General features: G+C 38.2%; 1 protein-coding gene across 2 annotated transcripts in view; it reads left to right on the forward strand.

The window, feature by feature from the left end:
* arhgef18.L (Rho/Rac guanine nucleotide exchange factor 18 L homeolog) overlaps positions 1 to 15,973 on the forward strand; it is a 100,456-nt gene extending 84,483 nt beyond the window's left edge. The window contains exons 20-30 of one of the 2 annotated variants that reach the window (XM_041562105.1): positions 1,021 to 1,199; positions 1,469 to 1,560; positions 1,811 to 1,999; positions 3,076 to 3,192; positions 4,552 to 4,637; positions 6,389 to 6,442; positions 7,922 to 7,969; positions 9,207 to 9,659; positions 10,866 to 11,193; positions 11,936 to 12,058; positions 12,716 to 15,973. In XM_041562105.1, the coding sequence (XP_041418039.1) occupies positions 1,021 to 1,199; positions 1,469 to 1,560; positions 1,811 to 1,999; positions 3,076 to 3,192; positions 4,552 to 4,637; positions 6,389 to 6,442; positions 7,922 to 7,969; positions 9,207 to 9,659; positions 10,866 to 11,193; positions 11,936 to 12,058; positions 12,716 to 12,876 (1,830 nt within the window). In that variant the 3' untranslated portion in view covers positions 12,877 to 15,973. The remainder of the gene's footprint in view (positions 1 to 1,020; positions 1,200 to 1,468; positions 1,561 to 1,810; positions 2,000 to 3,075; positions 3,193 to 4,551; positions 4,638 to 6,388; positions 6,443 to 7,921; positions 7,970 to 9,206; positions 9,660 to 10,865; positions 11,194 to 11,935; positions 12,059 to 12,715) is intronic. The other variant, XM_041562107.1, reaches the window with a different exon arrangement.
* The last annotated feature ends 8,284 nt before the right edge of the window (positions 15,974 to 24,257 follow it).

Consider the following 24,257-nt stretch of genomic DNA (forward strand, 5'->3'; position numbering starts at 1 on the left):
GCACTGTTATTCTTCAATATAACAGATGGCGCTGTGTGTTATTGCAGTCACTGTTATTCATTCATATAACCAACAGAGGGCGCTGTGATATTACAGTCACTGTTATTCTTTCATATAACCAACAGAGGGCGCTGTGTGATATTGCAGTCACTGTTATTCTTTCATATAACCAACAGAGGGTGCTGTGTGATATTGCAGTCACTGTTATTCTTTCATAAAACCAACAGAGGGCGCTGTGTGATTTTACAGTCACTGTTATTCTTTCATATAACCAACAGAGGGCGCACTGTTATTCTTCCATATAACTAACAGATGGCGCTGTGTGTTATTGCAGTCACTGTTATTCATTCATATAACCAACAGAGGGCACACTGTTATTCTTTCATATAACCAACAGAGGGCACTGTGTGATATTGCAGTCTCTCCCCAAGTGAACTGTTGGTATAGGAATGATTAGAAGTGACTGCAATCTCAGCTACTGCCCGCTGACCTGAGTATAAGCCAAGGTAGACTTTTTCAGCACATTTTGGATGCTGAAAAACTCGGCTTATACTCGAGTATATACGGTATCTCTGTTGTTTTGGCAACATTGTACAATACTGTACCATGATGTAATATAAAAAACAGATTTGAACACAGAAAGGAATGCTGATCTTTTAACTATAATATGACATTTTGGTTGTTCAACTTGCAACAATATTGGGTAAGGTTTCTATAAAACAAACCTTGAAGAATGTTGCTGTTCGCAACATTCCCAAATGTAAAAATCACTCTGCATATGTGGCTTTGTGAGAGTGCAGCACCATGGTAGCTAGTGGGGTGCCAAATTGCTGGCCTGGCTGCTTCTATAGAGTGCTACAAGGGGTGGATGTTGTGACATAAAATACACAACTGTAATACAGTTGTATGTGCCTTTACATTGAGTAATGTTGCACAGAGATTTGTAGCTTGTAGACTTAATATACTTTAATATCACTTTGGTAAGTATCCTGACATTATACTTTTTTTCTGGCCATGCAGGATAACAAAACACCTGTGATTTCCCTTCAAAAACTGATTGTCCGGGAGGTGGCTAATGAGGAAAAAGCCATGTTCCTGATCAGTGCTTCAAACACAGGAGCAGAGATGTATGAAATACACACTAACTCCAAAGAAGAGCGAAACCTATGGATGACTTTAATTCGTGGTGCTGTAGAGAGGTAGTATTAAAGATCATTTTTTCATCTGCCCATGACTTTTGGATATTATAAATGATTAAAAGGTGGCAATAAAGAAAAAAACAATAGCAATAAAAATAGTGAAGAGTAATGTAGTTGGTGCCTTTCCTGGTAGATCTTATACGTTATCTTGTAGTTTATAAGTCATATCATTGCATGTTAATACAGAAGTTATTATTGTGATACCTGCTAGTTCAAAACAGATTATTTCTTTGGTTGCACCTTGCAACTAAAATGTATTCTCTTTGTAGTTGCCCCGTACAAGATACAGAAATCCTGAATGAGGCAGAAGAAGAAAAGAAACTCTTTACTGAAAGAGCTGCTAAAATAAAAGAGTTTCAAGGTAATGCTGATGCTACATTGTACAGTTATAGCATCTGTTATGTGGAACAACATTATTCGGAATTCTCCAAAAAACATCAATGACAGCCCACAGTTTGTTGTTTAAATTAATAATTCTTCATTGTTATTTTCTGAGTTTCTTTAACAAGGAACAATGTATTTATTTATTTTATATCCACAATCTGTTGTCAAACTGCTTTCTAGTCTTTATCTCGTTTATGATAACCTGTTACTTCCTTTCAACCGCACAGAACGCCTAAATCAGAAAGACTGTGCCATTGTTCGGTCCCTAAATGAGAAGTTGCAGGCATGCATAGATATGGCAGAATTATATGGCTATGAAGACCTTTCTCAAGAACCAAGGATAACTTTGCTTCCCAGAGCTGACACTGGTGAGAACCTTGAAGGGAAAGGCATCCTACAATCAGCAGTCACAGCAGGTATATATCATCACTCAGAAGTCAAAACTATTACTTAAAAGTGTATCTTGATTAGGGTTGCCATCTGACCGTTGAAGATGATGGCTGATCCCAATGTTATTAATAGGGGAAAAAAGATAAATATAAAGGAAGGCCGGTATTTTTTTCCAGAAAAGGTGGCAACCCTAATCTTGATCTTATATTAGGCGATTTTTCTTGATTTCTAAAGTAAATATTTTAGCCCCACGTTCAACCCAACTTTCACACAATGGCCCCAAAACCATTAGAAATTGGTGCATTGCTCTATTGTCCTGTTATGGCTTCTGGGGCAAGTAAAGATTTATGACTGTGAAATCCCTGCTGTAAAACACTTTAAACTATTTTTGAAGACAACCGTTGCAGAAAAGCTCCAGATCTTTGTGTGACTCAAGGCTTAGCCTAATGTTACATAAACAATTATTGCAATTAAATTGTCACAGACCATGTGTCTAGGTCATGTCATGGTAATATGGGAGTCTTATGTTTCTTACAAGCTGTTAGACAATGATTGACATGTCAAATGAGAGGCAGAATCTGTAATTGGTAGACACAAATCACTGATGTGCTGTGCTGAGCTTTCTGGATAACGGGTTTCCGGATCCCATACTCTCTCTCGCTCCAAATTACGGAAAGGCCATCTCCCGTAGACTCCATTTTAATCAAATAATAAATATTTTTTTTCTCTGTTATAATGAAACAAGACCTTATACATGGTCCCAACTAAGATATCATTAATCATTTTTGTTGGCAAAAAATTCTACTGGGTTTACTCAATGTTTAAATGATTTTTTAGCAGACTTAAGGTATAGAGATCCAAATTATGGAGAGATCTCTTTAAAACACCAGGTCCCAAGCATACTGGATAACAGGTCCCATACCTGTATATGTCTTGTTAAGTCCTTTTCCATGACATTTCTTTTTGAGCTTTGATCCTGTTATTTTCTTAAAAATCACTTAACAAAATATTCTTATGTTTCAATTTTCTAGTACAACTTGCAGAAATTGTTTAATGTTTTCATTTTAGTTATGAAAAGCTGTAACTTTGCTTTTATTTGCAGCTGAGCGCATCTACTACATGCTTCTGTCACAAATGGCATTGCTGAACCCAGTTGAAGAGGCAAACAATTCTGCTACAGCCTTACTAAGAAGATCTGAGACTTTCGGAGGCTATGACGGTAAGTAAAGTCATTCAGCTAGAAGAGAAACATGTTAATATTGATGTGTGATATAACATCCCCATCCAATAATATGGCTGATGGCTGGAAATTTGCATTCTTTTTTTCCCCCCCATCATATCTCAATCTTTCACTTCTAAAGAGGTTGTCTTTAGTTAGCAATACTAACAACATGAGAATTTATGGACTTGTCAGTATATTCTAGGGATGCACCGAATCCAGGATTCGGTTCGTGGTTCAGCCAAGATTCGGCCTTTTTAAGCAGGATTCGGATTCGGCCGAATTCTTGTGCCCGGTCGAACCGAATCCTAATTTGCATATGCAAATTGTGGGGAGGGCGGGATTGCACGTGACTTTTTCTTACAAAACAAGGAAGTAAACCAATTTTTTTCCTCTTTTTCCTTCCCCGCCCCTAATTTGCATATGCAAATGAGGATTCAGTTCGGGATTCAGCCGAATCTTCCAAGATGGATTCGGTCGAATCCAAAATAGTGGATTCGGTGCATCCCTAGTATATTCATATGCTATAACCTTAACTAGCCAGTTTGGATAAATTTCTTTTATAAAGTAGGTTACCTTTAGTCATTATTCCGCCTGTTGCTTTCAAAACTTAGTATGAATTTCAAGAAAGTGCCATGTTTGATCTGTGCATTTGAATGACATGGAGCAAAATCAGTTGACTCTACTTGCATCTGTCGTTAATCAACTAAAATTAATTGGGTGGAGAGAATGGGAAAACCCGTCATATTAAGGCTATGGGGAGGAGGACAGCGGGCTGTATACTTGTTTGTATAATTCTAAAACAAGATTGTAAAAATGCCATGGCCCTCAGTGGAATGATACACTATTTTGTGTTTTACTCTTGTAAATCAAAGACATCTGTAACCAGAGTGATTTTTATATGGTCTGTATTTCATGGAAAATATTGGGATTGCTGATCATTTATTAAAGCATCACACAAACTATAATTAATCCTATACAAGTAAAGCAAGAATATGCAGCAGTACCTGATCATATACAAAGACTAATGGATTTTTATACTCAATTGTTGCATTCTGCCCTGTTTATTAATTTCTTCATTCTTGCAGACCTGAAAATCACACCTGCTCTCTCCTCCTTGTGGGGTTATTGTATTGTTATACTGGGAGTGCAATGTAATGGGGCATTCCCCATATTTCATTGCTCAAGGTTTTCAGATTGTAAATTAATAATCAATATATGTTAGCTTTTTTTTAGTTCGTTAATTTTACATATATATTTACTGCCCATCTATTTGTTTTGTTGTTTCTTGGTTTATTTAAATTTATATTAAGTTTATATATTAAGTTTTAATATTCTCTGTCTTTTTTTTTTTTTTAGCAGATGGCTTCAAACAAAAGGTTAAGGACCGAAGGGCCGCATCTATAAGTGCAGACAGCCAAATGCCAGATCCTTCCCTGATTGAGGTACAGTTCCCCTTTCAAGTTTATCATGTTCAAAGCCACTAAAGATATTTACCATATACATTTTATACTGGAGAGAGTAGACCGTGCTCCTTTAGTTTGATATGGCAGTTACTTTAGATATGAGAGCGACCCTCTGTGTAATTTGTTCATATCACAAACTTACTGTACCATAATACAGGTTCCTTTGTGCTCCTTGAAGTTATTTTGATTACCATACTGTAACGGTTAAGCTAGTTGATCCTTCTAGTTAGAAAATAAAAATAGAATAGATGATATAATGGTGCATTTAGAGAGCCTTCAGTTGGGTCAGCTACATAGCTTTATGGGAAAAAGTGAGAGAGAGATTAAGATGCAAACAGTTATTGAAAGGTTAGAAGAAAAAGTATTTAACTCGGATTTGCTCAAAATGTAGACCATGAGCTACCTATCTTATACTTAAGCCAGTGGACCACAGCAGACCAGCAGTCACCACAAATATCTTTGTTAGATCACTTTTTTGCTTACTTTTCAGATTTTTAAAATAATATCTTTAGAATATGGGTGTTTTTCATTTTAAAAAATGCCCCAGTGCAGTTTGCAGTCTAAAGCTGGGCAATAACGCAAAAATGTCTCTCAAAAATTAGTTTTGTACGATTTTTAAGAACTTGTAAGGATTGTCCCAACATTTTTTATACCATGGATTATCAAATCGATCGATTCGGATTGATTATTCGGTTGACCGGGTTAGAAGATTTCTGTCAGTGAACGATAATTTCTCTGCATGTGTTGTCTATCTGACAATATCAATGGCTGACTTTCACTAGTATTTGTCGGACATAACTTTCATACAATTGCTGTCATGGCCAGAACATTGTCTGATTTGTTCATTGACTACTTTATTTAATCTGAATGGTTAGTTGCAGGTCCGAAGATTGCGCCCTGCGATTGTTCGTACAATATGAGGCTACAATCTGCATGTCTATGGCCAGCTTAAGGTCACATTTACACCCAGTTAGGCCAATTTTATCAGGAGCCAATAAACCTTTCTGTATGTTTTGGAGTTTGGGAAGAAACCGGAGTACCTGAACGAAAGTCATGCAGAACTCAGGACTTCAGTGATGCAAGGCAGCAGTGCTATCACTGAGCCACCATAAAGAAGTTATTCTTCACCATCCATTAATGTGCCCAACATATTTTCCCCTTCTCATCACTTCCTTCTGCCTGTAATTCTTCTGCCCGTAACACTTCTGCTCATTAAATAAATGTTCCTCCTGCTGCCTAAACATTACTAACATCTGGGAACTGCAGGCCTAGTGGAGCGACTGTGAGGCAGGGCCAGGAGAGTCAGTGAGGATGTGCAGGTATCCCATGTAACATATTTGTCATTGCTAAACCACAAGAAACAAACAAACAAAGGACAGGGCATGCACTGGACTTTTGATTGTACCACTGCACCTGTTCTTACCTGGGGCCATATGTGGGAATGCAACAAGAAAAGTATGGTGACTATACCCGACAGTAAAAGAACACTTGGAAGGAATGCAGGGATTCTTGACAAACAGGCTGGCATAGAGTAGTGCAGAGTTTTACATATGTATAAAGCACCATTATGGTGCAGCCTTTCCTTTTCCTTTAAGAAAAAAATAAGACTATTTGTGAAACAAATTTATTAAACATTCAGTTTATTGCATTTTGTACATAAGACCCACTGTTCCTCAATTGTTCGTTTCACTTGCTGTTTATTTTAAAATGTGCCTGTTTTTGTTCTGCAGCCCATAGTTTCCACTGTCGATAATAACAGCCCACCAGTATGTCATGAGACTGAGGTAATCAAAAATGACATTTTCTGCTTGTCAATTACAGCCATGGTGGATTGTTATGTTTGAACATTAGAAAAAGTTTTTACTTGTGCCCAAAATGTCAGATGGCAAATGTAACGGGAAATTGTATGTCTTGGTAGTCTAGACAGTATAAGTTACACTCTGCAAGGCAAAAACTTTTTAAAATACATAAATCTGGGGTCTTACTATATAATGTCAGTATCTCTTTAAGGCAAATGTCCCATTTATAGAGGACAAAGCTGTGGATGTGAGTGTCCTGCTTGCGACCTATGTAATAATTTTATGAAGTAATGTAGAATGCCAAATGTTAGGAACCCCCCAATAATTATAATAGCTTACCTGATACCCCAGACCAGTGCTCCTGTTAGCTGAAAGCTGCACCACCTGAGGAACTTGTCAGTGAGCACCACAGAACAATGTTCTTGCTGCTGCTTCCTTTTTGGTGGTTATGCATGTGCAGTAGAGTGAAAATCCGAACTGGGCTTTTCGCTTAACTGCACACGTGTTGGCCCGGGGCCATTGAAAAATAATGAAGAATACAATGATCGCTCTGTGGTGCTCGCTTAGAAGTACCCCAGGGTGGTGCAGTTTTCTGCTAACAGGAGCACCGTCCTGGGTATCGGGTAAGTGATTACAGTCATTGGGGGTGTAGCATTTGGCAACCCCAGTGATTTCACTTTTCCTTTTGACTAAACCATACCTCCCAGCTGTCTCGTTTTTTCGGAGGACAGTCATGATTTTGAAAGCTGAACCCTGCAGTCCCGGGATTGTTACTGAAATGTCCTGACTTTCTCTTTGATCTCCTGCACTGAACAGCCAGAAAAATAAACAAAGTTTCTAAATTAATTAGCTTTGGGCAGAGAGCCCAGAATATATACTTTGATACTTTTGTAACAATTTAAGATAAGCAAGTCTCTTGGGAGAACTTAGACTCACAGCTTAAAGGCAATTCACCTTCATTAGAAAAACTGTAATAGCACATAAAAACCACAGAAATGTGTTCAAACTTTCATAGCGAAAAGTACAAGCGGGCACACAGAGTGATTCAAACTGGGGTCAACCCCCTGGTGCGTTATTGCATCCCGGTTTGAATCGCTCTGTGTGCCAGCTTATACTTTTCGATACTGGATACTGGTAGTGCCGTCTCCCTTAATAGTTTGAGCACCAAGCGGAACCTTAATCGAAGGGCCTGAGTGTGCACGTGAACCTTTGTACAGTTCAAACATTCATAACCTGCCAAATTTTGTAAAATGGACATGGTAATTAGGGGTGTAGCCACAAAATGGGCATGGTCAAAAAATGTTTTTATTTCCAAATTGTTGGGAGGTATGCCTAAACCGAGATGTAGGAGTGTGAGTTTGTTGCCAAATATGTACCAATTCATATTGGGGCTGTACTCTCTACACCTATGCAGATATTAGGAACCGGTAAAGAATCCTAAAAGTTGTGTATTTTCTCTCTTAGATGATTGTTTGTGTGGAGACCTTACTTCAACATCTTTACAGCCTACAGGTAAGGTGTTATAAATGGTCATTACATGTTACAGCTGTGTATGTGGGCATGTGTACATGTATTTGGACGTGGTTATGTTAACTGCAGTATTTTGTGTACATGCACTGCCAGAGGGTTCATTTTCTCCTAGCATGAGTATTCTTGGCAGACATTAGTTATGATAATGATTTGGGGAACTGTATTCCCCTTTAATTCTGTAGTTTTAATCATATCAAACAATGGGTTTGCTAATTTACTTGCTTGTCATTTTTAATGCCATGACACTGCTGTATTTAATATCTTGACACTTCCCTTCCTGTTGTTTTTTTCTTTTCTCTTTTTTTTGTTATATAGTGCAATTGTTTTGCCATTTTATTGTCGGTACATTGCAGCTTAGGGAACTATAGTGTAGGTTAATATTTCACATTAACAACATAATACAACATTTTAATGTAAACATCTTGTGATATATATATTCAAAATATATTCAAGTTTTAATGGATGCTGGGGGTTGTAGTCCAATGACTAGGGACCCACAGTTAGGGCTAAACTCCACAGGAGATAGGTTGTTGTTGGATCGACAAAATGCAAGTCAGATGTAGTTGCATGGGTCAAAATATAACTGGACTTCTGATCTGTAAACTGCATGGAAATTTTTCCATAGGATGCAAATGCTGCATCTTTATTTGACGGGATAAAACCTTATGCTGTCTGACTGGGTTTTTTTCCCCATTTAAATTCATTGGTTGAATATCTGATGTAGATGCATGAACAAACTACACCATCCGACTTTATCTGATCCGACTTTACATTTAGATAGGGGGATCAAATCTCATGTTGCGTGCCGTTGGATGGCAACATCAGATAAAATCTGACCCACAAATTCTGACCAAAATCTCCCATGTAGTTTTACCCTTAAAGGGGATTTTCACCTTTTAATTAAGTTTTAGTATGATGTAGAAAGTGATATTCTGAGACCGTTTTCAATTGGTTTTCTTTTTTAATTGTGGTTTTTGAGTTATTTAGCTTTTTATTCAGCAGCTCTCCAGTTTGCAATTTCAGCTGGTTGCTGTAGCTGTTTTATAAAATACTAAAACTTAAAGGTGAATGACCCCTTTAAGAAACAGATTGTTAGGACATAGGGCCCATGAACATTATCACTCTTATTTAAATAGGATGCAAAGAAAAACAAATGTTTATGATCTTGTTTGTGGTGTTGCTTTTCCTTTACATCTAATGTTATTACTTTGTTGTGCAGGTGGTGATTTCACAACAGGATAGTTACGTTGAAGTTCTAAAAGAGCGTGAAAAACAGTTCGGACAGCAATCTTCCCGTGGTAACATGCTATTGGAGCAGGAAAAGCAGCGTAACTTTGAAAAGCAGCGAGAAGAGCTTGTCAATGTGCAGAAGATGCAGGAGCAGCTGAGATTAGAGAGACAGAGGTGGGAACGGGAACGGGACAAGCAACAAAAAGAATCAGAGGCTATGGAGAACATGTTAAAGCAACGAATGGGAGATAGTGAACTCCAAATGCGAAAACTACTTCAAGAGCGTGAAGAACTGGAGGCGCAGAGAAGAGAATATCAGCTTGATTTAGAAAGACTTCGAGAATCTCAGAAGGCTGTGGAAAAAGACAGAGAACGCCTGGAGTTGCTGAAGAGGCTTAAAGTAACCAGTGCTGGAGCTGGGTCATTTTCATCAGACATACCGGTAACAATGGAACATCCTTCCGTCGTATTATTCAATACCTTCAAAATAGTAGTTAAATACTCAAATGTATTTATAGTGCAGGATGTCATATTAAATTCACTTTAGGGAGACTATCATGTGAAACTGCTTTATAAGTAAGGTGAAGCAGGGATTATTTTAAATATGAAAGTGTATCCACCTTTTAGCATTATCATGATTTTTGACCTTCCCCTTTTCCATTATTGCTTTTCTTATAATTAAAATTAGGGTACATATGCTGGGCCTTTTCCCCCCCACTACCACATTTACTACGAAAAGGGGTCTTTTGGTTGTTAGCAGCATGTATTGTGTAAAACAAAATCCCAAGTATTTTGCTTCAATGAGAAAATGCCCTTTAATTGTAGAAAAAGAAAAGCTACCCCAAGGTTTAAATACAATGGAAGTGTTAAAGGGATACTGTCATGGGAAAAAAAATTTTTTCAAAATGAATCGGTTAATAGTGTTGCTCCAGCAGAATTCTGCACTGAAATCCATTTCTCAAAAGAGCAAACAGATTTTTTTATATTCAATTTTGAAATCTGACATGGGGCTAGACATATTGTCAATTTCCCAGCTGCCCCAAGTCATGTGACTTGTGCTCAGTCACTCTTTACTGCTGTACTGCAAGTTGGAGTGATATCACCCCCTCCCTTTCCCCCCCCCCAGCAGCCAAACAAAAGAACAATGGGAAGATAACCAGATAACAGCTCCCTAACACAAGATAACAGCTGCCTGGTAGATCTAAGAACAACACTCAATAGTAAAAACCCATGTCTCACTGAGACACATTCAGTTACATTGAGAAGGAAAAACAGCAGCCTGCCAGAAAGCATTTCTCTCCTAAAGTGCAGGCACAAGTCACATGACCAGGGGCAGCTGGGAAATTGACAAAATGTCTAGCCCCATGTCAGATTTCAAAATTGAATATAAAAAAATCTGTTTGCTCTTTTGAGAAATGGATTTCAGTGCAGAATTCTGCTGGAGTAGCACTATTAACTGATGTGTTTTGAAAAAAAAACATGTTTTCCGATGACAGGATCCCTTTAATGATATGACAAATAGCAACAGTTCTTTGCTCTCTACTATGGGTAGAACCATTAAAAATGCAACAGTAGTACAAGGATGAGACTAACATCAAGCATGGCTTAAATAATGAAAGGTAATTAACATTTTGTTTTTGTTTTCCAGTTGGCACATTCTGCAACTTCTAATGGGGAAGGAATGCTCAGTAAAGAGGGAACTAGCCATTTACCCATAAAACCCCTTGCCAAAACAACCATGTCAATGTCAGCTGCTGACTACCTAGAGAGGCCAGAAGTGACTCGCAGGGAAAGCAGTATCTCAGACATCCGTCCAGCACTTAAAAAGGAAGTTCCTATTCATTTATTAAGTGCAACCAACCAGATCCAGAAGCAGGTAGCTTTGACGAGACAGAAGATCCCCACCCATCTTGCATTGGACAAAGTCAAAGAAAAGACCAGCAGGGGAAAAGCTTCCCATCGATCAGAGAGCACAGGTTAGCACACTGTTCTACTGGCTTTACAAACAATATTAAAGTATTTAAATCACACATTGGCCACTGTTGACTGAATAAACAGCTATTTAATTCCATGCAGACTCTACTAAAACAAGGTCTTTGCTAAAAACTCTGTCTAAACAATAAACAGAATTCACAGAGAGACCAATAATCAGAGTAGTCAAGACTGAAGAAAAAGTCAGCCATATTAAGAACCATTTTAAAGCAAGTCTGAGTTTGTCCAGAAAGTGTTTATTAATAGATGAGAAAAAAGATATAAGTTTTTGGCTAAAGCACAAAGCAAATCTTCAATGGACCAGACCATGCATACAGTGATTTGGGGGGGAGGGGAAATTCTAGATAGCAGACCTGTTCCCTAAAATGTATTGTAGACCATGTGTGCTCCAGAAGCATGCTTATGAATTAATATGAGCACCCCCTGCATACAAGATATGCATTTGAAAGTTTTGGTGATGTCTCTTTAGTCTTGCCTTTCTGAAGATCTTGCTGTGTACTCCCTGTGACAACTATTGAATCTAAAAAAAAATCTTAATTTTATCAAAACACGCGAGGAGCAGTAAGGCTTGTGCAGTTAAGTATGCAGTGTGGAATCCTCTGACCTGTTATAAGGAGATTTCTTCAACATTATTTGTCGCTACTATTATTTGTGCATCTGGTTGCGTTGTATATAATACACACTATTCAGCACTGTATCATCTTAACGCTTCCATACTGTTTGCAGCATCATTAGACCACAGACTGGGGTTCCCATCCAAGCTCTCTGGAAAGGAAGATGGAAGTGTAAGAAGCAGAAGGTCTGCAAGTCCAAATCCATTAAGCAGTCAACTTTTATTCTTTCAGCAAGGTGAGTCATTGATTTCTCACTGTCTGTGTAGATTAGAGAGTATGAGATTAGCCCTCTATAATTATAATTTAAATGTTTGTACTTTTTACTAAATCACCAGTGGGCCTGTTGCCTATGTTCTGTATAAAGAAAATAGGTGATTCAGCCACTTGACACACAGTAGAGAAGAGCTGACTTGAACTCATATCCTGTTCCCCAGATAAATACTTTATGGCTTTTGTGGGTGTTCAGTCTCAACATAAATATTGACCTCCCCCCATAAAGATCAGTTGTTTATCCCTGGTTCATTTTTCTCTCAGATTGTCATCCATACCATGCATCCATACACATGCAAATACTTTGTTTTCTGCTTCAGTCTGGGCTGGGAATCACTTGCAGTGTGCTGCTTTAAATAAAAGTAGAATTTGTGGGAATGTACTGAACTCAGGAAAAGTGTAGAATTTGCATTTGTTTTCTAGTTCCTATGTTACCTTAGTGATGCCGGTTTAAACCATCCTTTTCTTTGCATTGGAAGTTGCATCTCACAGTCCTTACTGTGACACATAAAAACCTTACTGCTGAATTGGAACAGGTTTGGTCTAATCATCTGGTGACACTTAGGTTGATGGTGGTAATGTGTATTTTAGTGCCACCTTTTAACCTTGTTTTTTCATTTAGATCCTGTAGCACAAGTGGAACCTTCACCTGAAACACCACTCTATACACCTGTTTTATATCGACCAGGCAGCTCCCACCTCCTGCCGCCATCCTTTCCTCCTCAGCCCCCGCCACCTCCCGCTGAAGATGAGGGAAGCAAAGAAGATGTTATTTTTTTCTAACAAGTTTGACATCTCGTCTCCATGATGACATTGTTACTTTCTAGATCATCACCTCCACCACAAAGGCCTTCCCAAACCTGCCATGATTCGCACATTGAGGCTCACTGTGAAGATGAACTTGCTGTGTCCGTTATATTGGATTGCAAGTCCATAGTCTGTCTTATTATGTTGTTCTTTGTAAAATGTATAAAGGGAACATGCAATATGTTATGTGGAAAAAAAGCATAATGATTGGGGGCCAAGCATCATTTGTTTTGAATAACTGATTTTGTAACCTGAGAAAATGTTAGATTATTTTTCCTAAGCTTCTCACGCCTTTCTTAATCAATGTTTCAGTATTGAAATTGTCTATAAGATCATTATGATGTAAGGATTCATAGAACCTCTAATATGTAGAGCACAGATTCTGATACTCTTGCACCATTTCTGTGCCCTTGTAAAACGTATTGATGGATTTTTATGATGGATGAGGGTAACTAGTACAACACACCACTTCTTGCAGTGTGATCAACATACTTGCTTTATATTATATGAATAGATACATTTCCAAATGTTTTTAAGTAGACTTTCATAATAATGTCTGAGGATTTAAGCCGCCAGTACAAAATAGAAGGGGCTATACACAAAGCTTATTCTGTATTACCTAGAAAGCCTCACTGATTTGTAAAATAATGGCTGTATCAGAGCCCCCTGTTTTTTTTTGTTTTTTTTTTTATTAAATAGGTTAACAAACATTTTAATGTTTTACTCTCTCATAGGACCAATGTTTGGTGACAGAAATTCTTTGTTAAATAGAATAGAAATGGACTGAGAACAAGCCAAAAAATGTTTTTAGCTTTCCTCCATGTATATATGAGCATGTCATTTTTTTTTTGTTCCTTGTCATTTTTCGAACAACACACACACCCACACCTATTCTCCTACAGATGAGAGTTGATTGGTTTTCATTTTAACCTGTTCCATGGCAAATTTATCAGAGATTCTCATTCCTTCTGTAATTGGATTGATTCAGTTCTGATGAATTGCTTCAGTGGAGCCGAGAGGGCTGGACCCTTAATAGCTGATTATAAACCCATATTAATCATCCTTGGCAGGACTCCGTCCATTAGATTGCCCAGTTCTGAACAAATCCTCAGTTACTCAGAAACACCCTGTGGAATATATAGTGCCATTATAATTTTTTTTAATCTGTATTTTGTGTATATATATATATATATATATATATATATATATATATATATATATATATATATATATATATATATATATATATATATAGTGTGTGTACATTGTATTTACGTGGTGATTTTATGTGAGCACTTTAGAAGAGAAATGAAGAGCACATATCTGTTGTATATCTAAGGAAATGCTAATTTAATTTCTTTATTCAGGTGCAACAAATCATTGTTTTCTCCAGTTGTGCAAAGGTACTAGCTTATTGATTCACTACTGTTAGTACAAGTTTATCTATTTGCTGTTTCTCAACTAGGTCTAACAACCCTTTTAATCAATTCAGTGCATGTGATACCAAGGGGTGTGTATTGTAATTGGACTCAGCTTTCCAGTGCATCACATTGTATCATATATTCCCAAGGGATCATGCTGTATTGCACTATGTATATGCTTTAGGCCCCATGGGTAAAACACTACGTGCTCCGAGACTTTCAGTGGGACCTCTTTTTTTTTTTTTTTTTTTTAAAAACAGCACAGGGCTTAAATAAAAATATTGTTTATATAGCACCGGCAAGTTAAATAGTGCTTTATATTTTAACATAATTAACACACATTACTGTAAACTAAAAAGGATTAAGATTGTAGGGTTCTGTTTGCAACATTTGGACCAATGTGCCTAAATGGCATAGTAGATCTATACTCGGTGTCCTATAAAGAACATTAAAGATATTTAGAAGTAGCACACCTTCAAACACCAAAAGGCAAAAATAAGGCCAGGATTGCAATTAACATAAACTGTGACTTGAACAGTTTAGGGGATGTCACAAAACTGCACCTGGGCAAACTTACTGTTTTATTTTATAATCCCTTGTCTTGGTAAGAACTGTGTCAGTTTATCTGATATATAGATCATTGATCGCGGGGCCAGTTAAAGGGAATTCGTTCTTGAGAATCTTCTTTATGTCAGGAAAGTGCAGATTGTTTCTTTTGAATTTGTAGGCTCCTGCTGTGTGTCACAGTGATGTCGGATCTACCACCCAAGTGTAGGGGGCAGCCAGAAAAACAAAGATCTTACAGATTCCTGCTGCTAGAGGAATGTTTGGACCCCATTAGTTTGAATGACGCATGAAAAGTTGAATATAAAAATGTAAGTGATCAAATCTGAATGCAGCAAATTGTTTTTCAGAAAGTCACTTCAGAAATTGTAACGTTTGCAAGCGTTGTCTAATTATTATTTTTATAGAGAGAAATGTATACATGCACATCTTTTCTTTGTTTGGCCGGCCTGTGCTTGCTTACACCACTAGCCAAAGAATGATTAACCATTTTTTTTTCTTCCTGAAAGCAAAAAATCTGCTAACCTAAGTAATTTACATGATTTTTATTTGTAATAAATCAATATGTTCTCTTAATAGCATGGTTACAGTTGCAGCAGGCATCTGTGTTGGGCTAGCTAGATACCACCAGCAATGGTTATGGGAGCACTCTAGTCTCTGAAGGTAGAGTTGCTAGGCTGCCAACGAATAGCACATTTACTCAGAAACATTCTTTTCCACAATGAAATTTTAGGTCTCCATAGAAATAGAATATGTTGGAGGCAATATAAAAATGTTGAATATTGATGTGCACTTTGTAAATATATTAATACGAATTATTTTTCTTTAAATCGGCTATAAATGCACACTTTTTAAAAAAAGAAAAGTTTTCTTTGGTTTTTTTGAATGGACAAACAGCACCCTGCATCAAAATGATAATACCACTAATGAGTCGAGCAACATTTAATGGTCCAGCAATTGGTATCATGGCTTTCTGGCTTCCTTTTTCTTTCTTTATGAATGTATCATTGATTTTGCAGGATTTTGAAATCCATCTTTTTGAAAAGCTGTTTGCTTTCAGCAATAAAAAGAAGAAAAAAACCCTGAAATTTGCATTCATGAGTTTTTTGTCTTATAATATAAAAAGAGCATTTAAGTTTCTCTTTCTGCAGGTCGGCTTTGGGAGAGATTGGTGCCTATCAGAAAAGAGTCAAGTTCATCCTTTAGAACCTCCACGGGGGTGACAAATGGATAAAATTGGAGACTCTAGAAATCCCAACTATCAGCAGTCCAGCTAGAACAACTGTTGGTTTTCAGCACCAGATATTGTATTGCAAATGCACAGTACTGCTAGATTACCAACGGTGTATGGTATGCAGAATATTGTGCACTGGCAGGCGGAGTATGGTGCACGCACAGGCAGCATAGGGCAGGCAGAGTATGGCACACACAGGCAACATAGGACAGGCAGAATATGGCACACACAGGCAGAGTAGGGCAAGCAGAGTATTATACACCGGGAGCATAGGGCAGCAGAGTATTTCACACACACACACACACACACACACACACACACACACACACACGGCATAGAGCAGACAAAGTATGGCACACACAGGCAGAGTAGAACAGGCAAAGTTTGGCGCACACACAGGCAGCATAGGCAGGCAGAATATGGCACACACAGGCAGCAAAGGTAAGGCAGAATATGGCACACACAGGCAGCAAAGGTAAGGCAGAATATGGCACACACAGGCAGCATAGGGCAGGCAGTGTATGACACACACAAGGAGCATAGGACAGGCAGAATATGGCACACACATGGAGCATAGGACAGGCATTGTTTTTTTAAGGCTCACAGAAGTTAAGCAGTCACAGCAACCAGACTGTCATGTGGAGGGCCACATAAGGTGGACAGTACTAATATAAAAGGTGGTCATTTATGACCCCAGGGGACAAAAGTGTAAGAGTGCACCCTTTAGTGCTTCTTTCCTAAGCACTTGTGACCTTGAGCTAGCTGCTGAGTTCCAGTTCAAAAACTTGGCAGTCTGCATTAGAAGACTCACCCCAGTCCTTACTGCCTGTCCACCTCATTCGAGGCGCAGTCCATGCCTGCTCCAGCAGTGTGCAAAGTGCAATAAAATAGCTGATTGTAGTCATTTTTTTACTTTGCATATTGCGTGGGACATTCTTAATGAGCTTGCTCATAGAAATCTTGAACAAATTATTTAACACCTTCAGACGGAGTTGACAACTTATTGGCCTATGTAAGGGGCCCACCAATGGTACTCCCCAACCAACTCCACAACCAATATTTGGCTGAACAGAAAAGGTAATTGTAGGGGATGATGAGTATAACATGGCCATTTCTTTTTGTGTATGGCTCCTCCCTGCTACGTATCATGCTCTATATGTTGTACTATAGTTTCAGAGGTATACTACATGGAGCTCACCCTCCCATATAGCTGTCTTTAGGAAATCAATCTGCTGGTTCCCATTATCGATACTGCTCTAATATACACTAAATACTAGTGCATTTCTTATTGATATAGAAGTATGCCTCTACTATAGTAATAAAATTATTACACATAATGAAACAGCATGGGACTATGCTATTTGCTATGAATTATTAGCTATGTTATGGAAAATCATCTGTATTGTAAAGTTCAAGCAATGACGGATAATTTGGACTTACTATGGAAATAAAGGCAGGGCTTGTGTTACCAATTGTGCAATTGCACACAAATATGTCTTGACAGTAATGTCGCACTGATGGTATTTGCAAATGGGGTAAGCTCCCCTTGGGCAGATTTTTGGTTACGGTTACAGTGTAATGTAAAGAGGAGCTATCCGCACAACTGTAATTGGAATTACAACCTGGTGTACTCCTCTATTGCACCCAGTAGTTTGTTACATTTCAGTTTCTAGATGAGACTAGCAAGGTTTACAACTTTATTATATAGTGAATGGATAAAGTAGTTTAATAACTTATAGAACAACAAGGGTGGGCTGATGGCCTATAGCAGGCCTGTGGCTAATCACTACTGTATAAGCTATGTCAGATGTTACTGTATGAGATGTATTTTCCAAATTTAGTTTTCATTATGGTGATTTCTAAATTAGTCTGAATAGAATTGATGAAGCATGTGGATAAGAATGAGCAGGTTCATCTTCATGTGGCCACTAGAGGGCGAATGAACATGTCCTCTTCACATGGACTTCGGTAAAATAAGACTTTCTTAGAATACCTATGCCTAGAAAATCTATAAATTTGTTTAAAATAATGATCATTTTTTAGACTAATTTTTATATAAACAGCATTGTTTATTACATGGCTGCACTGGTTTGCAGTACAATACATCATTTTGAGTTACTGTGCTCTTGCTTGTTGACGCTATGTGTATTGCAATAATAAGCCTAAGGGTATTGCGAGAGAGATTGAGGCCAATATAAACTCACCCTATACTGCAGGGTTGAGCATTTTAGAGCATGGGCAGGCATATAGGTACATGGAAGCTTGTGTACGTAAATGTTTCCCTAGTTGCAGATATACTATATTGATAACATTAAGCTTGTGTTGGGGAGTAAAGGTGTTATAAGTCTCATGGCAAGCTGAAACTAAGGGGCTTATTTATCATGTTATGTAAAACATTGGAGAAAGACATCCCCGGTGATGTTGCCCATAGGAAAAGGATACAGCTTTTTCCTTAAATATGCAAATTTGGATGCAGATGGGAAGGACAAGAGACAAGCCTCAAAGCAGTCACTTCTAAAGTACTGGGCAGACATATTGCTATTGGGGAAAAAGGAAATGGCAACTGTGTCATTCGGATTTGTAGGCTCATTCCCAATTCATATGAAAATCTATTATGGGGATGTACAGTCCCATCTAACCAGCTGAACTCATTTACAATAAAAATTCTTAACATGTGACCATTATGCTCCACTTCCTACATCCAGCCCTTCATGTTCAGATTTCACATATTTAATATTTACCCTCTACTATACCTCAGTGTATGTTCCTCTGCAAGCCTCATTCTCATCCCTTTAGCATACTTTTCCCTACATCTCTCTTATCCCTCAGAATTTTCCTTTTATGCCCACTCGAAGCTCTTTTTAGAGTGTAAGCTCTAATGAATGGGTACTTTACCTCCTGTTTCAGTCTGTACTTGTATGGGATTAGTATATGTATACAGCACTGAAAAGTATGTTGGCACATGTGCTGTTAAATAAATTTACTATGAAGAGGTTTCCTATATTTTTATACAGTTTAAATTATGTCAGTCAGTGTATATTACAGAGAGCTGTTACTTTTATATACATATATTTAAGTTTTAGTTGCATAAAAACCATGTGTACTTCCAAACAGGGCCTTTTGTATGCTGCAAGTCCACATAGGAGCTACCAATAGTATATCGCAGCCCTTATTTGGCACCCCCAGGAACTTATAGCATGCTCGTGTTGCTCCCCGAATCTTTTTACATTTGAATGTGGCTCATGGGTAAAAAAAATGTTAGGGACTCCTGCCTTAAAGAGTCACTGACACCAGAAGTGAAACCTTTTTTTTATATCTATCATAATATTGTCTTTGCATGATTTCTATAATTTTGCCATAAAAGTATTTGCAGATGCTTTTACATTACCCATCTGCCATATTTGAGCTTTAGTAGTCTGTTAGCATTAGAAACTCTAACTGACACATTGAGAAGGTTGGCAAACAGTCAGGTTTAGGAACTTCAAGTAACAATTACTTACAAATGCAGGCCTATCAGTGAAAAACGATCACCATGAGCTATAGGTAACTCTTGATGTACATTTATATTTTGAATAATAATTTTTTTAGTGCCAGTATCACTTTATAGTCTAAACAGGACCCGGCATTGAGAGCTGCAGACTATTCCATGTCCGTCAAAGAGATTTCCAGTGCACAGGGTCTTGCCTGCAAAAGTGTAGAAAGGAAGAAGACTACTAAATTACAAGTAGATTACAAGCAAAATAGGACCTGGCGATGATTGTTGAAGAGCGTCGGGGTTTCCTACAAAGAGATTTGCAGTGTGTTGGATATTGCCTTGTGAGGTGAAGAAAGTAAGAGGGCTGCTAAAGGACAACAAGACTTTCAAGCAAAGGTAAAGAGACATTAGAAGCAGGGCCGGATTTACATAGTAGGCGCCCCTAGGCCCGCTGCCGTTCATCGCCCCTGTCCCCTCCCTTTTATTCTCTGAAATTTTCATCATCAGGCAAGAGCAATGGGGATTGGCACACAGGAAATTAAAAAAACTATTTTATCTCTTGTACATCCCCAGTGTTACTGAACTAATGTGGGCGTGGTTGGGCAGCATGCCGCCCCCTAAAATTCTGCCGCCCTAGGCCCGGGCCTTGGCGGCCTCTCCACAAATCCAGGCCTGATTAGAAGAAGTTTATTTTAAAAAAGGCTCTTTTATAACATGCTAAAGCTTATTTGAAAGTAAACTTTAACTAATAAGGACCGGGCAATGACAGCTGCAGAGCTCTTTCAATGGAAGGTAAATAGCACTAAAAAGCTGTTAAAGAAACCCCAAATTCACAATGGAAACCAGTGAAATTAGCATCATAATTTAATAATTAGCCCTGTAGCATCAGTGTATATGACAAACCTCAAACCTAATTTTCTACTTGATGATTTGCGGCAACCCCTAAGCTTAGCTTCTCTACAGCTGCTCAAAGCACACTGAGCATGTGAGTGTCACAGACATTACTAAAAAAAAAACAAGTTGAGAAACTCCAGTGACAACTTTGAAGGCCTGGATCATTACTACTATAGAGATGCTGAACTTTTATCTCCCAGAGAGAAGGATTTTAATGCTATTCAGGAAGCCGACCCAGCGGTCCTGGCCCCCTTGCCGCCTGAGATGGCTTGCAGTTGCCCCCCACGCTCCCACCCACCCAAAACAAGTGCCATTGTCTTTCAAACCAATCCATTGATTAGAAAAGTACATTTGTTCGTGGTCACCTTTGTGGCACAGATGGATTGCCTTTCATTGGGCCTGCATTTAGTGGACATAAACAGAACACAATGGGACTATGGCTTCTCTCAGTTCCTCATCTGTCGTCCCATTTACCTGATGAGATGGAGCAGTAGCAGATGCAATTTTCTGTCTAGACAGCCTGGCAGAGATGAAGTCACAGGATGGGCTATCAAAACTAACCTAACATTTTCATAAAACATTAAACTGCAGAATGTTTTATTTAGCACTTGCCTATAGTGAACTTGCATACACTACATCATTGTAACTGCTAGCAGTGTGTTATTATCTGCCAGTAATTATCCTTCCATATTGCTATAATATAAAAGCAGGCCAAGCTATTAAGGATTGTGGGGATTTTGTCTAATAAAACCATGAGATTATTCCTGTCCAAGAATATGCGATTTAAAGGGCTGTACTTAGAGTGCAGTAGGTTTCTAGGCCTATTTATATATTTAGTAGAATAAGACTTGTAATAAAAAAGCTCAGAGTTTAAACAAGCTTTTCTATACTGTAAAAATGTAATAAAGGTGCAGAAACCTTACAGACCAAAGTGTACAATTTGTAAACTCAGGAGCTTTCCATTTATCTTAAAAATCTGGGGATAGGAACCAATATTGTGTACTTAACGTGATAAATGGTGTTGGTCTCCTTAGCTTTTGGCAGGCTCTGTTATTAAATGCCTTACACGTTCACTAGTTATTTGGTCTGTGAGGGCTGTTTGTGCCTCACTGTATTTGAAATGGCAGTCTAGCCATGCCGCCTCCTTCCGAAGTCCTGAACAGCCGAAATGCGGAAGTGCTCAAAAAGCCGAACAGCCGAAGTCCCAAAGCGGCGAAAAGACCTGAAGCCACGAAAAATAGCCAAAGTCCTGAAGAGGCGGAAAGAACGAAGTCAAGAAAACAGGCGAAATTGAAGTCCTGAAGCGCCGAAAAGACTCAAAGTCACAATAACAGGCGCAATTGAAGTCCTGAAAAGACCCGAAGTTGCGAAAGGAAGCGAAGTTGAAGTCCTGAAGCCACGAGTTCAATTCCTCTGAACACCGATGTGTTTTATTTATTTATTTTTTTAATCCCCTGGCCATCCCCTTTTAATACTCTATAGGTCCCTGCCAGCAATGTTTTTTTAAAGAATATTCTTTGGGGCGCCAGAACCAATGCTTTTTTTTAAAAAAAAAAAAAAACTTTATATGGGGCCCTGGCACCAGTTTTTTTAACTTATAAGAGGCCCTGGTCCTCAATAGCTTTTTATAACTTTGTGTGTGGGGGGTTACCTTTTTTAGCGCTGATGTCTGTGTAGTCTTTTAACTGTGATGTCGAGTGGGTGGGATCTGGATGGGGGCTTGTGGGCCGGGCTCGGGGGGCCCTAAAAATGTTGTTGTACGGGACCCCATGATTTCTAACGGCGCCCCTGGATTAGTCACTGGGCGACTAATCTCCCCGTCTGCCACCCTTAAGGCCAGTAATAAACAAATTCACAGACCCCTTTGGTCCAATTAGAAAATTTATTTTTTTGTAAAGTATCCTTCAGCCACTTCTCTACCCAAGTACAATTCTACAATTTTCAGCAGTATAAAAATTGCCTTGCATGCTTTAGCTATTTTCACCCGAGCACTGCCAATTTCCAGCAGCTCCAAAGGTTTGGATTCAGTTTGATTTGCCCTGATCTGTAAAGGAGGATTTGGGGATTAGGCTGAATACTGAACATGAGGGAACAGTGTATCCCACTTAAAACATTATTTTGTCTTTTATACAGGCCTGGATTTATGGAAAAGCCACAAAGGCCCGGGACAAAGGTAACACAAATTAAGGGGCAGCATATCACTCTATCCATGTCTACGTTTTTTACCAATATTGTAAAACTGGGTCTCGCTGTCCAAAGGACTTGGCCTTGGGATGCCAAGCTGCTCTCAGACAACAAACTATGATAAAAAAAATACATAAAACATATAAACATAAAATATATAAAAAGCTTTTTGAGGATGCAATAATAGCCATCTTCCTTAATTCCTATAATAAGGGAACATCATAATGGTATTAAGAATAACATGGAATCCAGCAATACTTATGAGACGTACCAGTTGTTGGCTTAGCTATGGTACCATTTGCATCTGTGGCACCAAAATAGGTAACTGAATAAGCTCCATCTCTTTACTGACTTTCAAAATGAACAGGTGTCAATGGGAATAGTGTCGAGCAACATCCCCTATATTGCACTAAATTAGAGTAAATCACTAAAGCTTACTAATTAATGTTAAAGGTCATGGATTGCAGCAAGATTTGTGGTTTTGAGGGCAGACAGGGAAAAGGCATTTAAGAATTAACATCTCCAAGACACTTAAGAATCGATTGGATAGATTCACGGCCCGTGTTTGTCAGGTTTAGGAGGGAGCAGAAATCAATAGCTCACTGTGGTTTCTCTGAACAGGAATTAAATGTACATTTTGGCTGTCAAGTAAATGGATAGCAGATAAATAATAGAAGCAACTGATAAATGGGGAAAGAGAGTAGGCAGAACAAGATCCTTTCTGTTTAATTTTTGGTGTTGTGTGGGGAAACAGAGGCAATGTTCTCAAATTAAAATATCATCACAATGAAGATTTACCCTATTATTATATAGGGTTTCTTGTGCCTTAACTACAGACAGTAGTAAATTGTTCTTTTCTGCTTATTTGCTTCTCTGGCTATTTGCTTCTCTGGATGTGAGTAGCCTTATCAGTTAAAGCTGCCATACAATCCCAAGCCCTTCTTTCTAGTAAAAAATTCCCACCCAAGTTATTAGTTTTCACTTTATTATGCAGCATTGACAGCAAAGAATGGCCAATTCTAAGCAACTTTTCAACTGGTCTTCATTATATATTTTTTATCGTTTTTGAATTATTTGCCTTTTTCTTCTGACTCATTCCAGCTTTCAGATATGCCTATTGCTACTTTTTATTACTTGTCTTTCTATTCAGACCCTCTTATATTCATAGTCCAATCTCTTGTTCAAGTCAGTGCATGGTTGCACCCTAGCAGCCAAATTGCTGAAATAGCAAATTGGAAAGCTCCTGAATAAAAAGCTAAATAACTCAAAACCACAAATCATAAAAAATTAAAACCAATTGCAAATTGTCATAGAATATCACAATCTACATCATACTAAAATTTAACTCGAAGGTGAACAACCCCTTTCAACTAACTGATTTATTGTTGATAGTTCCTAGTTGAAATTTATGGAAGAATAAAGAGCGTTGTTATTAGTTCCTGATACAGCACATTACATTTCATACATAATCTTCCACAAGCCAAAGTCCATGGCATGGTCTTGTTGTCATGGCAACAAGTGTATTTAGTCTTGTTCAACTCTTTGTTGTGCCGACTAATAAACAGAGAAACTGTGATAATAAAGA

This window comes from Xenopus laevis, chromosome 1L (assembly GCF_017654675.1).
Source record: "Xenopus laevis strain J_2021 chromosome 1L, Xenopus_laevis_v10.1, whole genome shotgun sequence".
NCBI classification, from domain to species: domain Eukaryota; kingdom Metazoa; phylum Chordata; class Amphibia; order Anura; family Pipidae; genus Xenopus; species Xenopus laevis.